At 23.8% G+C, this 14,073-nt stretch overlaps 1 protein-coding gene across 1 annotated transcript; it reads right to left on the minus strand.

Moving 5' to 3' along the window:
• Positions 1 to 1,382: 1,382 nt before the first annotated feature.
• Positions 1,383 to 12,716, minus strand: LOC145833685 (uncharacterized). The gene is made up of 4 exons (XM_082940832.1): positions 12,608 to 12,716; positions 8,104 to 8,194; positions 4,709 to 4,840; positions 1,383 to 1,419 (listed from the first exon to the last, which is right to left on the minus strand). The coding sequence occupies exons 1-4, from the start codon at positions 12,714 to 12,716 to the stop codon at positions 1,383 to 1,385; spliced, it is 369 nt and encodes a 122-aa protein (XP_082796958.1).
• Between the last annotated feature and the right edge of the window lie 1,357 nt (positions 12,717 to 14,073).

The raw sequence follows: 14,073 nt of genomic DNA on the forward strand, positions 1-14,073 counted from the left end.
TTAAAAGTTTTTAATCATACATTTAAAAGCTTATTTTAGCTATTTTTAGAAAAAATTCTGAAATGGGTAGACTTAAAGACGCTTTGAAATAAATATTTAATACTTATATTTGCATTACAATAATTATTTGATAATCGTTTAGATTTCACCGTGTGACTTTTTTTGATTAACTAACATCTTATCTTTACTTTTTAAGTATTTTCTAACTGTGTTTTTTGTAAGTTTGATTAGTGGAAAACTCTTAAATAGTCTAGAAACTCGATTCAAAACTCTAAAAAAAAATAAATTGTTTATTTTTCAGAAACGAAAGTTGTAAACTAATTTTCAAAGTTGATTTAGTTTTCTGAGCAATTAATTTGCAAATCTCTTAAAAAAAATTACAGTTCATATTTATTTAAAATTTCAAATACAATATAGAATAAGAGATATTTCATGATGTTTGTAATTAAAAATAATTTTTTACTTATAAGCAAACAATTTGTGTTTATTTGTAAGGTATACTTAAGATTCCCATCTTATATAAGTATTTTTATTGAAAAATATAACTTAATTTAAATAATTTGCAATTACTTTAAAACCAAAAAAAACTACTTTAGTTTTAAATTACATTTAACCTATCAATGCACGAAAATAATGTTTACTAAAGAATAGGTTCTCTTACGTATGATATAATTAGAGAAAAACCGAACTAAAAATATAAAAAAGTACAGTATAACATACATAAAAAAAAACTTTTATAAAGTGCTATTTTCATACTTTTGCTACTTTATAATGATAATGAAAAACTGTTAAAAATAGAGTTTAATAATTAAATCACAAGTGAAGTTAATAAAATAAGACTTTTTGTTTTATAAAGTTTATTTTCTAGCAAGCAATAACTTATTTACAGTACAATAAACAAAAATAATCGTACGAGTTATAAAAAGTGATGAAAAATATTGTTTGTACGATGAACATCGTATCAAAACGGTTTGGCAATTTTAAAAAATAACCCCAAAAATAAATAAAAAACGGAGTACAAACTGAAAGTAATTTTTTTCTTGATTAATATAATTTTATGCTTAAATAAAACAAAGTCGAAGTTTTTTTTTGTTAAATTGAGATTTCAAGGTTTGAATTAAATCTATTTACATTAAGCTTAAGAAAAAAATATCTAAACTAATAAAAGCACACAAAGCAATAAAAATAAAAAAAATAATAAAAAATAATAAAAATGTGTTTTTTTTTCATCACATAATAACTGCATAAGGACATTTTTATTTGTCGATGAGTATTTACAGAAGCAAAATTAACTAATACTTTAAAGTTTAAACGTCTAATAAAACTGGAACCAACAAAAAAATATTTTGTAGATTATTTTGTAGATTTTCATTCTAGTATCATCATTCCTCGCTCAGAATTTCAACTTTGAACATTGTGCTGTGTTAAAACAAATTTTATTTTTAAATACTTATGTTATAGCAGTTAACTCATTTATGAGGTAATATTTATACTAATAATTTTATCTCTTATATTAAAATTATAAATATTATGTTAACTCGGTTACATCTGAGTTACTAATTATCTGTTTTAGAAGTTTTTTATGAATTACTAATTATTGAAAAAATACTAAGCAATACTTCTAGTATAGTTGATAACACGTTTCATATGTTCCAACAGTATATAATTAATTTTAGTAGCAATAAATTAAAAAAAAAACTTTTAAAATTATATATGTCTTTATAATCACATGATTTATGGCATTTTTGTAAACATTGGTACTTGGTGTTTACAACTTTTTTTGTTCTTTGACCTAGTTCGGTGATTGATTAAGATATTTTTATTAAACATTTTAAGCAATTATTTATTCAATGGCTTGAAAATGTGAATTGTAAGGTGTATTAGTATTTATGTTTGAATGGCTTTATAGTTGTTAACATTTTTGTTGCTTTAAATAGCTGTTAAGTTGTCAAAAAATATATTAATCTAACTATATTAATATTCTATTCGATAATATACAAAGTTTAAACAATAATTATTATTGTGAACAAACCATTAATAAAAAAGACTTTTGCTTTACATGAAATAATTACAAGAACACATTGTACTATAACTTCACAAACAGTCATCAGTAAAGTACTATCTATATCCAATAAACAGTCTATCCATTTAATATATTACATCTAAATCATCTTTTACTTATTTAAGAACTAACAAAAAACAAAGTAGCTTTATTAGAAATTATAAGTTTATATATTTAAAATCCAAAAGAGCGATGCAGAGTTTTTTCACTACTACTCCTAACTGTACAATAATTAATACATAAATACATATGAACATATATATTAAAGGTTTTATACAAAGTTCTGATCGATAGTGCTCGACAAATCAAATTGGAGCTTAATATTTATTTATTTAATTATATAAAAACTATAATTCATACAGCTGTTTCACACATTGAAATGTAAAATTTCATGTGATCTTCAGTGAGTTGTAGTTTATTATAATAGTGAACAGAAATTTCGATTTTAGAATTTTTTATAGTAATTATGACGTAGTAATGGTACAGTTTATTGTACGATTAGTTGAATTTGAAATACGCTGTAAATGTTATTCTATGCTTTTTAGGAAAGTTTAAAAAGGTTATTTTGGAAAAATGTTTTAAGCTATTAGAAAAATTTTTTAAGCTGTTGGGAAAAATGTTATAAAATGCTATAAAATACTCGTGTTTGCCGCTTCGATTTTATTTTGTTTTAATATTTAGTTAGTTTTAATTTTGTTAAAAAAGTATTTTTGATAATGGATGCATATGTTTTGTCTTTCGCTTTTCTTGTTTAGTGTTACGTTCTTATCTGATTTTTCGATTTCTATTTTTTCTAAGTTACAAAGTTTGCAGCCGAATTTAGTATTGAATTTTAATTTTGTCCTGTTTAATATTTCCCATTTAATTTTGTAGTCTGTATTGTTATCTTTTAAGTTCCATATATAATTCGCTAGTTCTGTTGTGTGTCTTTTGTTAGTATTGTTGAATGATGATTTGTGGTTTCTGTATCTTTGTTTAAAGGTATTTCCTGTCGACCCTATATACTGCTTTGTTGTTTTATCTGATGTTACTGTTGCTTTATAAATTATATTTGACACTAGGCATTCGTTATTTAAAGGGCAAGGTTCTTTGCGGCAATTACAAAGTTTATCTTTTGTGGTGCTTTTATCGTCTATATTGCTTTTGTTTAATATTTTGTTGTTGTGAGCTATTATTTTACTTCTGAAATTATTTGTGCAACTGTAAGATATTTTGATTGTGTTTCGGTTGAATATTTTATGGAATGGGTGGTTTTCGTCAAATGATGTAGTAATCAGGTTTAAGAATTGTTTGCCTATTTTTGAACTTATATTTAGACTGAATGGTGGGTTGAAATATATTATATCTCTTTTTCTTTGTTTTTTATTTCTTTCTGGTAAAGTGGTCTTATCGTATTTTAAGGTGTTTTTATAATTGGCCGAATTTAATGCTTTTTGGTATTCATTTTTTACATTGTTGAAAAACGAAGAATCCTTCAACAATGTAAAAAATGAATACCAAAAAGCATTAAATTCGGCCAATTATAAAAACACCTTAAAATACGATAAGACCACTTTACCAGAAAGAAATAAAAAACAAAGAAAAAGAGATATAATATATTTCAACCCACCATTCAGTCTAAATATAAGTTCAAAAATAGGCAAACAATTCTTAAACCTGATTACTACATCATTTGACGAAAACCACCCATTCCATAAAATATTCAACCGAAACACAATCAAAATATCTTACAGTTGCACAAATAATTTCAGAAGTAAAATAATAGCTCACAACAACAAAATATTAAACAAAAGCAATATAGAAGATAAAAGCACCACAAAAGATAAACTTTGTAATTGCCGTAAAGAACCTTGCCCTTTAAATAACGAATGCCTAGTGTCAAATATAATTTATAAAGCAACAGTAACATCAGATAAAACAACAAAGCAGTATATAGGGTCGACAGGAAATACCTTTAAACAAAGATACAGAAACCACAAATCATCATTCAACAATACTAACAAAAGACACACAACAGAACTAGCGAATTATATATGGAACTTAAAAGATAACAATACAGACTACAAAATTAAATGGGAAATATTAAACAGGACAAAATTAAAATTCAATACTAAATTCGGCTGCAAACTTTGTAACTTAGAAAAAATAGAAATCGAAAAATCAGATAAGAACGTAACACTAAACAAGAAAAGCGAAAGACAAAACATATGCATCCATTATCAAAAATACTTTTTTAACAAAATTAAAACTAACTAAATATTAAAACAAAATAAAATCGAAGCGGCAAACACGAGTATTTTATAGCATTTTATAACATTTTTCCCAACAGCTTAAAAAATTTTTCTAATAGCTTAAAACATTTTTCCAAAATAACCTTTTTAAACTTTCCTAAAAAGCATAGAATAACATTTACAGCGTATTTCAAATTCAACTAATCGTACAATAAACTGTACCATTACTACGTCATAATTACTATAAAAAATTCTAAAATCGAAATTTCTGTTCACTATTATAATAAACTACAACTCACTGAAGATCACATGAAATTTTACATTTCAATGTGTGAAACAGCTGTATGAATTATAGTTTTTATATAATTAAATAAATAAATATGAACATATATATGTACATTGCTATTGTACTCACTATTCACAAACGTAATGGTGCATTGATACTTCTCCACTCCTCTTAACTCCGCACTCCTCCTGTTTCCATCTCGCTCCCTCCATGTCTTTGCTGATCGCAACTCTCTCAATGGGGACGTCCACACCAACGAAACTGTGAAGTTTTAGTTTTAGTTATTGTATTTTTTTTAATACTTTATTGAGGATTGTTGTTATTTTGATTTTAGATCTCAATTTAATGAAATTGTTATTAAAATATAAATAGTTCAATGAAACTGTAAAATGGAGTTTGGTATAGCATTTGTAAAAATATTAAAATAATGTTTTTACATAAAATATTTTTAATCTGCTTGTTCATGAAATTTTTTCTAAAACTATAAATTAAAAAGTTCAAATTAAAAAACACCAAACTAAGAAGCAAGTTAAGCAAGTTTTATTTTGAATAGTTTAAATCAAAACATGACATAAACATTTTGTCGAACGTTTTTAAGAGCTCGTCTATCTACGGTACAAATTAATAAGTCACACATAAATTTCCAACAAAAAACTTAAACTAATATTTAATCAACTTAAATACCTAAATACGTAGTTTGGTAGTGTTTTATTTTTTACATCAAGGTCTACTACATCAAACGTAAACAAATAACATAATTTACAAAACTGTGATCTTGTCGGTATTTTGTTATTAAAAACTTAATAGGGTTTTAATTTTTCACCGAAATTAAATACAATCATAGCATGTTTAGGTTTTTAGTTTTAAAACAACTTTATTACGTATATAAATTTTCCAACGTATTTGATTTAAATCAAGTTTTAAAACTACATTCTAAGTTTGTTTGAAGTTCAAAGCTATAGATGTTAGCACAAAAAAACTTTTTAAAACCTAAAACTTGTTTTGTTTTAAATACTGTTGTTGTTTAGAAAATCTGAAATTATTTAAACTGAATGTTGAACTTTCTACTACTCATATTGCTTATTGTAAACAAGTAACATTATAATAAATGTGAGAATATTTTCTTTAATTTGAGTTGTGTTTAAAACTAATAATTAAAAATAAAAAAAATATTTTATCAAAGTTGATATTACTTTTATAACTTTATTGTGTTCTAAAATGTTTTTAATGGTATTTTAAGGCCATTTAAAAAAATATTATTTTTAGGATTAAAAAGAGCTCCTTATGTTAAGAAAAACAAACTAAAGGTTTTGCAAAATATTTTAATTCTAAAAACAAAAACCAACTTGATAATTTACACTGATAAGGTTGTATGTCTTAATTCTATTAGATGTAACACGTATATTTGTTTTGTAAATTAGTTGTGTTGTTAAATAGCACGTTTAGCGGTTTTCTAATTAATATCTACAGTGTTTTAAAGCTTCTTGTTGTTTTAGCTTTTTGATACTATCATTCTTAAAACAATTTAAAAACGAAGTTTAAAGTATTGAATAGCACACATTTTTGTTACTTTATAAGTTAAATAAAACTTTGTAGACAATAAGTCTACAAACCTTAAAGTTAATTCTTTACTATAGTTTTTCATAATGATTATGAGATAGTAAATAGCTTTATTAGGTTTAATAATATTAGTAGCGGTTACAATAATCTAAAGATTACAAAAAAATCATTAATTTTGATATAAAAAAGTCAAAAGACAAAAACATTGTTATTATTTCTAAACTCTCCTAAAAGTATTTTGTTTTACATCAAAAAAAATGAAAAATATAATAGTAAAACAATAAAAACTATATGTAACTTAATATTTTTACAAAAGATTTGTGACATTGTTGTAATGTTCGTAGTATCACGTTACGTAAAATTTAATGAACTTATAATTATGTTACTGTGTAAAAATAAGTGAATAATGTACTGTCTGAACGAAACAACAATTTTTAGAACTTTAAAGAAAAATCAAAAAGCGTTAGGTTAAGTTTTGGATAGGATGAAAAAAAAAATTGATTGAAATTGAAAAATAAAAATAAAACTGTGGTTCATTTGTTTTTTAAAAGCTGTTTTGTTAACAAAATTATTTCTTAGAACGTGAAATGTTGTATAATTATGCAAGGTTTATAAGTAACTAAATTTTCATGTGTTATCTCTATTTAAACGACAATATAATTAAATTACTGCACGAAATACGAGTAAATTAAATATACTAACTTATATATTAACAAATCGTCAAGAAGTTCTGGCTGTACAAAATTAATTAAAATAAATCTATACAGTAATTTAAAACAAACTATAAAAAAAACAAATGTTTTTTAAACATTAAGTCGCTAAATAAAAACCTAAAAAGTAAACGTTTTTAAGCCTTCAAATAAATTGTACTGTGTAAAACAACTTATAACTAGTTATTTACATTAATTAAACAGTAGATTTACGTTTTAAAAACTTTCAATTTTTTTAGTTAAAAAGAAATTATCGAATGCTAGTGCTTACACTAACTTATATCCTAAAAATTAGCACGCAAGTTTAATTATTCTATTGGCTAATTAGTATTTGACGTTTACATTTGAAATTAAAACGTTTAATTTGTTTTGTAAATTGAAAAATTTGTTCACGACCTTTAAAAAAACCTGGTACTACAGAGTTTGGTGATTTAGATTTTCTTACCAGTTTATTTGTTCAGTTATTGAAAATCAAAAAAAAAAGATCTATTCAAATGTCTACTGTTATAGTGTTGATAGAACTTTTTTAATAATTTTATTCGTTTAGATTCAAATCTTATCACTTAAATGCTAATAAAAGCCATACATTTATAAGTTTTAATTTTTTTTACACAAAAAAGTTATGTAATTATTTTTAATATGTTTAATACTATAAGTAGTTTGTAAAACTGATACTACTATAACAACACGAATTACGTAACACACAAACAGTACAGAAGTAAAATAAATTAAAACTTTTTGAATAGTTAAGTGATAGAAAATTTATAGAAGCAGATAATTGAGGTATTTTTTGTAAGGTTTAAAACTTAATCACATTTATGCTGACTATAACTAAAATGACGTCATTATAGAACAATCGGCATATTGTAGACGTATTTAATTTCTGTCGGACTAACTGAAATTATATCTACCTTAAGTAAAATGTTATATAATTTAAAAGAAAATTAATCGAATAAAATATGAATTTGACTAAATATAATTTTCGATATAAAGCTAAAAAATTATACGATTGCTTTCATATAAAATGTTTTCTCCTTAATTGATATTATCTCCAACATTTTAGAAACAGCAACAAATTAAATTCGGTAAAACGAACTTAATTTAAAAATAAAAATTTATACGACTGCTTTTATATAAAATGTTTAAGTATATTGATACTTTCTACGAAAAAAAAAATAGTTAAAATTTGTAAAAATTTGTAAAACGAACTTAATAAATAACTTACAAGTATAAAAAATAAACAACAACACTTACTTCAAAAGGCTCTTCTCAACACTCGCTGGTATACTATCTAGTTCTTTGGTTACTTCGTATTTAGCTTTACTTCCATCAGACCATTTCCAAACTGGTGAGTTGCTAATAGTCGTGTTGTAAGATAGACTCTAAAAAACATTTATAACAAATTTTTAACGTTTTAAAGTTTTATATTTTTTAAACTGGTGAATTACCTATATTTGTGTTATGTAAGAAACTTGAAATATGCAAGCACTTATAAAAAATTAAGAACTCTTTTCTTTAATGTATATTTGTGCTATTTATTTATATGATATTATTGACATGACTTATATTATTTATGAGTCGATAAAAAGCGGTATTTAAAGAAAGATCTGCATATTTTACATTATATCGTTAACAATAAACTTATGTTAAGTGTACAGTATTCAAATTTGTGTTATAAGATTAAAATGTAATAAAACTATTAATATAATATTGTATATAAGCAATTTTTCATTAAATGTTTTGAATATATTTTATAAATTAGTTGTGTAGAACACCTGAAATATAAAAAGTAAACATTTTTTATCACGAAATAGTACACATTTTAGTGTTGTAAAAAAGACCTACAAAATTTGTAATAAGTTACTAATTAAAAGTAGAGTTGTACATTTGAGAAATTTGCGTTTTAAAGTAAGTAGAAAAACTGTATAGTTTTATTGTTGTCTATAAATGTAAAACTTAGCAAATATATCTCATAAATTGATTTGACCTATCCCGTAACTCCATTATTTTCAGATTTATAAAACCATAGTTTTTGCTTAAGTAGTCTTAAATGTCAATTTCAAAATTCCAAAATTACTCCAATATTTAACAAAGGTACTTAATGTTTGAAAAAAAGTAAGTCTAAAGAACTTAATCTACACTTATAAATTTTGTAAAAAATTTAGACTACAAAATTTGTAAAAATTATGAATAAATACAAAAAAAAAAGTTATAAGTTAAGTGTCTTACACATGCTATAAGGCTCTAGAGATTTTACTTTAAAATTAAACTAAAAAGAAAAAAAGATAAACATAAATAGTTTTTTTTTGAGTTCGAAATACAACAAAATAGTCTTAAAAACAAAAACTTTATTATTGTATTTTAGTAGAAAATTATATTTATTTACAAAATAGAGTTAATTCTAAAGTTTATACTTATCTGTTTACATGTAAATGTTTTGTTTTGTATTATCTCTAGGACAGTGTGCGACTTACTTTTACTCGTTTTACAGAAATCGCAAGTTAATTTAATTATTAGTAGTTTATATTATTTATAATACAATTGATTATTTTTACTTTTATAAATGTAAAGAATTACCAGGTACAAATTTATTTATCTTAAGTCGTTTTATGTTGACAATAATGCAATTTGAAGTACTTTTTTCAAAAATTAAGACAAATTACTAATCAATCTAACGTGTAGGAATTAAGTGTTTAAAATCATTGCTTAAGCATTGCGATAGCAAAAAGAATAACAATTAAAGTATTATCAGAGTTTAGTGCGTACAATAGCTTTCTTATTATTGTAATTAAACAGTAATTTTTAAATAAAAAAACTAAAAAAAAAATAGATTAGTTGTACAGTTAGCTATATAAGTTACTAATCATAGCTATTGTTTACTAGTTGTTAAAATTTAAAATAACTTGAAAATTAAAAGTAGGATTAAATACCTTAACAATTTTTTTTTTTATGAGCTGTGGTTTCAGATCATTCTACTTTATTATTTTAGTTAGTTAAACAAAAAGAAAAATTCTACAAAAACTAAATTTTTACATATATTGAATCAAAAAGGTAAATAATTATAATGATTAAGTTTCATTTTTATGTAGTTTTACTAAAACTAACAATGACTTACTTAGAATTTTATAAAGACTAAAATATTTTTGAAGAATTTAAAATACAAAGTTTAAAATAATTCTTGAAAACTTAAAAATATGTATAAGCGTTTATGTACAAGTTTTAAACTAGTTAAATCTTCTGTCAATAGTATATTAAAAGATGTTATCAAGTTTCAACAAATCTGCAAACAAAAATTTGAGTGACCAGTTTCCTGTTTTGTATCAAAATAGATTTTGTGATCAGAAAGAATTTAGTATTGCTGTGTTTAGTGGAAGTGCACGATTCGATGAACCTTTCTTACTGAGCAACTTTGATACTAAAAAGTATCTACCTAATGTCCCAGGAAAATCATTCGAAACAAAAAGTAGAACGCCTTTTGCAGGAGAATCTTTTAAAGCAACCAGTCGCAGTCCTGGAACGTTCAAAAAAGGAAGTAAGTTTAAATCGGTAGGCTGTGGTGCTGACATTTACTTTTACAACCAGCACATTCTAGAAGACATCAAACATTTCAACAGAAAGCATCTGACTTCAGTTAGTATGTATTCATCTTCAACTAAAAGCTGGAAAAACTTACCGGCAATCGTTGATGATCAATCGACTTATTGTGTTTGTTGTTTTATGCAAAAAATGTTTATTCTTTGTGAAAATGACACCCAAACAGTGAGTGGTAGTAGATGTATGTTTTATGACAAAAAGACTAACAAATGGAATTCTATTGCACCTATGATGGAAAGTAGGGAAGAAGCTGCCTGTGCAGTTTACGAAGGCAAAATCGTTTTATCTGGAGGTTATAGGATGGTTGAAACGGAAATAACGCTATTAAGCTACCCACCTCAATACTGTACAGATTTTGTAAAAAAAGATACTGATTCAGTAGAAGCTTATGATCATCATGAAAACAAATGGTATTCTTTTCCTGAAATGTTATCACCGAGATACAAGCATTCTGCAGTTAGTATCAGTAACAAGATGTTTATAATCGGAGGTAGTATTGACTATTCTGAAGTGTTTGATAGCGTTACAAGAAAGTTCACGTATATTAAAACTTTTCCAGAATGGGTGAGAACATCAATGGCAGACATTACCCAGATAGTCAGCATTGGTCATGAGATTTATTTCTTACGAGAAGAAGACAATATATTCAATGTACACTGTTATGATGTAAAGAACAATGTATTTAGCTTCAAAACTTCGATGGAGAAAGAAAACTTTAAGAAAATTAGTTGCACAAAAGTCCCAATGATTTAAGAATATTGAGTTAAATTACTCGTGTGTCGAAAATAATTTCAGTTGACATTTTCGTCTATTTATTTTGCTCATATAGGTTTTGTATTTTATATCTGCTTTTGCTTTGCTTTTATGAAAAATTTCTCTAGGTTTATATGATAGCAATAAAAATAATTTTGTTCATCTCTTCTCCGTATGAAAGACCTACAATTAATCGTTTTAATTTTTTTCAAAGATATTACATGAAATTAAGGATAATAAGAAAAAAACAAATTAATAATTAGTACAAGATACTTAAATTTAATCTAGGGCTTTACTATTTGATAGTATAGTACAGTTTTTAAAGTACATATTCGAAGTGAATAGGTCAATGAAAGGTGTTATAACAATTAATAACAATAATAACCTTTGTATCAGTAACTAAGGTTTTTTACATCATCAACAAAAAATGAGTATAAAAAAGTTTTACTAAAATAAATTAATTTTTTTCTTGTAATAAACTAAACCAAAGTATTAGATATATTTTTAAAATTAAAGCATTTTTTACTACTGTTAGATACAACTTTAAAGATTTGAATAGTCCACATGATTATTTGCAAAGTAGAAAACAGTAAATTAAAAAGGTTTTTAAGTGACAGGTTTTAGAAAAAAAAAATCTTTTTGTCTAAATAAAAAAAAAGGTTTTATAGTATATCAAGTTAAACTAACTTGTATATAAAATCTTAGATATTACGTAAAGTTTAAGTATAGTAACTTTTTAGTTTAAAAGTATAAAACATATTAAAATATATTTAGTAAGTTTTAAGAACAAAATTGATAAAACTCAGGAAAAAAAAAAACGAAATTTACAATTATCTAAGTATACATGCAAAATTCGTGAACGCTTTAAATTTAATTTAATAACTTTTTATATAATTTTTTTAAAATATAAGTATTTTTCGATTATCTAACAGACCGATACAAATTTATGACTAATTAATTTAAAATTATAAAAAACATTTAAATTATAAAAAAAAACATATTAAAAGCGGGAAATTATGTGTGGTAGCAGTTTATTAAATTGAAAACTCATTTAAAATGTTTTCTTTGAAATTATAATGATACAACAATAACTTTAATTTAAATTATCAAAAATCCAGGTGGTATCAAATTATATTTTAATGAACAGTTGAAGTTTAATATGAAAAAATAAATCAGTTCAGTTAAGCCTGTCATAATTTAAAATTGTTTTTTTTTTTGGTTCGGATTTTATATTTTTATTTAATATATAAAATCCTAATATCGAATTGTTGTTGATTTTAAAAGCAAAAAATAAATTAGCTATGACAAAAAACGTCATTGTTTTTAGAAATTACATTTTTTTTTGTAAAATGTTAATCGTTTTATTATGACGTCATAAAACTTACATAGTGTTAGCATCAGCGCAAAGAACTTTTTTCTTCTGAAATCAGGTAGCAACTTAAACCATCAGGAGTCTTTTGGTATCCTTCAGGACATTTGCAATCAGATTGTTTTGTGCAATCTCTTAAAATTAGTTTCATTAAATTATATGTAAGTAAGTTAAAGCTGTTTCTCAAGTTGTTATTTATATAATCAATCACTTTTATTTGTACGTTTTGTCAAAATGTTATAACTTTTGATGGACTTAACCGAATTTTTAATAACTGAAAATTAAAAAAAAAACATTTTGACAGTGAAAAAAGAATTTATATTCAGATTAATGCATTTAATTTGAACAACTATTTAGTTATTCGATATCATTTAATCAATTGATTAATTTATTTTGATTAAAACCATTTAAAATCTGTATAAAATATTAACGGTATACTAATATTATCAAGAACAGCGATTTAATTTTGTAACATTTTAATTTATTTAAAACTTGTAGAAAAAAAAAGTTTTTATTAGACAATTGTGCTATTTTTTCATATGAAGCCATTTTAAATGTATATCATGGTTAATAAAGGTATTTCAACGTCGAAATTAATCTGAATTTCATGACAATGCGTATTTCAATCGTAGATAAAAGTCACGAAACTAATGAAAACCTACTAAAAGTAAAAAGTTATAAAATCCCGAATAAAGGTGCGATTGTAATATATACTGTGTTTAAACCACGAAGATAAATGAAAATATGCTTTTTTGCATAAAGGTTTCTTAGTTTACATTTTTAGTTTATTTTATCAAGTACAAAACACATTAAATTTTTCTTAACATTTTTAAATAAAGTTCAAGTTTACAGTTTCCAAATAAAGCATGTTAAAGTTAATTAAAAAAATTAACTATAAACTTCACCTAAGGCAGATTAGTTAAATAAATATGATTTCGTTAAAATTCTTGTAATGAAAGTTTTTACAATATATAAGCTACTACAGAAGTGTTTAATAAGCTACAAAGTTTTCAGAAAATATATTTTATGTTTGAATCTTTCCCTTAAAAACTAAATACCTGTTGACACCTGATTGAATGTATCATAACCTTTATTAAATTAAAGTTGAGTAAGCTGAAAATGACTTACTAGTTTTAAAATCAATTAAAAACTACACAACATATGTTATAACATAGGTCATTGTATATTAGTTTTTTTACATTAAAAATCATAAAGTTTTTTAATTTTTTTATTGTTATTAATATGTAAATTACAATTTTTTTGGTTTATTGTTAATATTTTTAGTAAATAAGCTGTCATAAAGTTGTTAAAACATAAAATTAGTTTAGATGCGTATAGGTTTGTATAAGAAAACTTATTTTAGCTTAACGTAGTGCTTTGTACAATAAAAATAAAAGATAAGTAGGTTTTAATCTCTATATATATAGTTTTACAAAAAGTTTTCAAAATCAATACTACTTTCAAAACTTTTAAAAATTATTACATTTTAACGTGTTTAAAAATTTAAG

The sequence above is a fragment of the Thalia democratica genome, chromosome 4, assembly GCF_965202585.1.
Source record: "Thalia democratica chromosome 4, ktThaDemo2.hap1.1, whole genome shotgun sequence".
In the NCBI taxonomy this organism is placed as follows: domain Eukaryota; kingdom Metazoa; phylum Chordata; class Thaliacea; order Salpida; family Salpidae; genus Thalia; species Thalia democratica.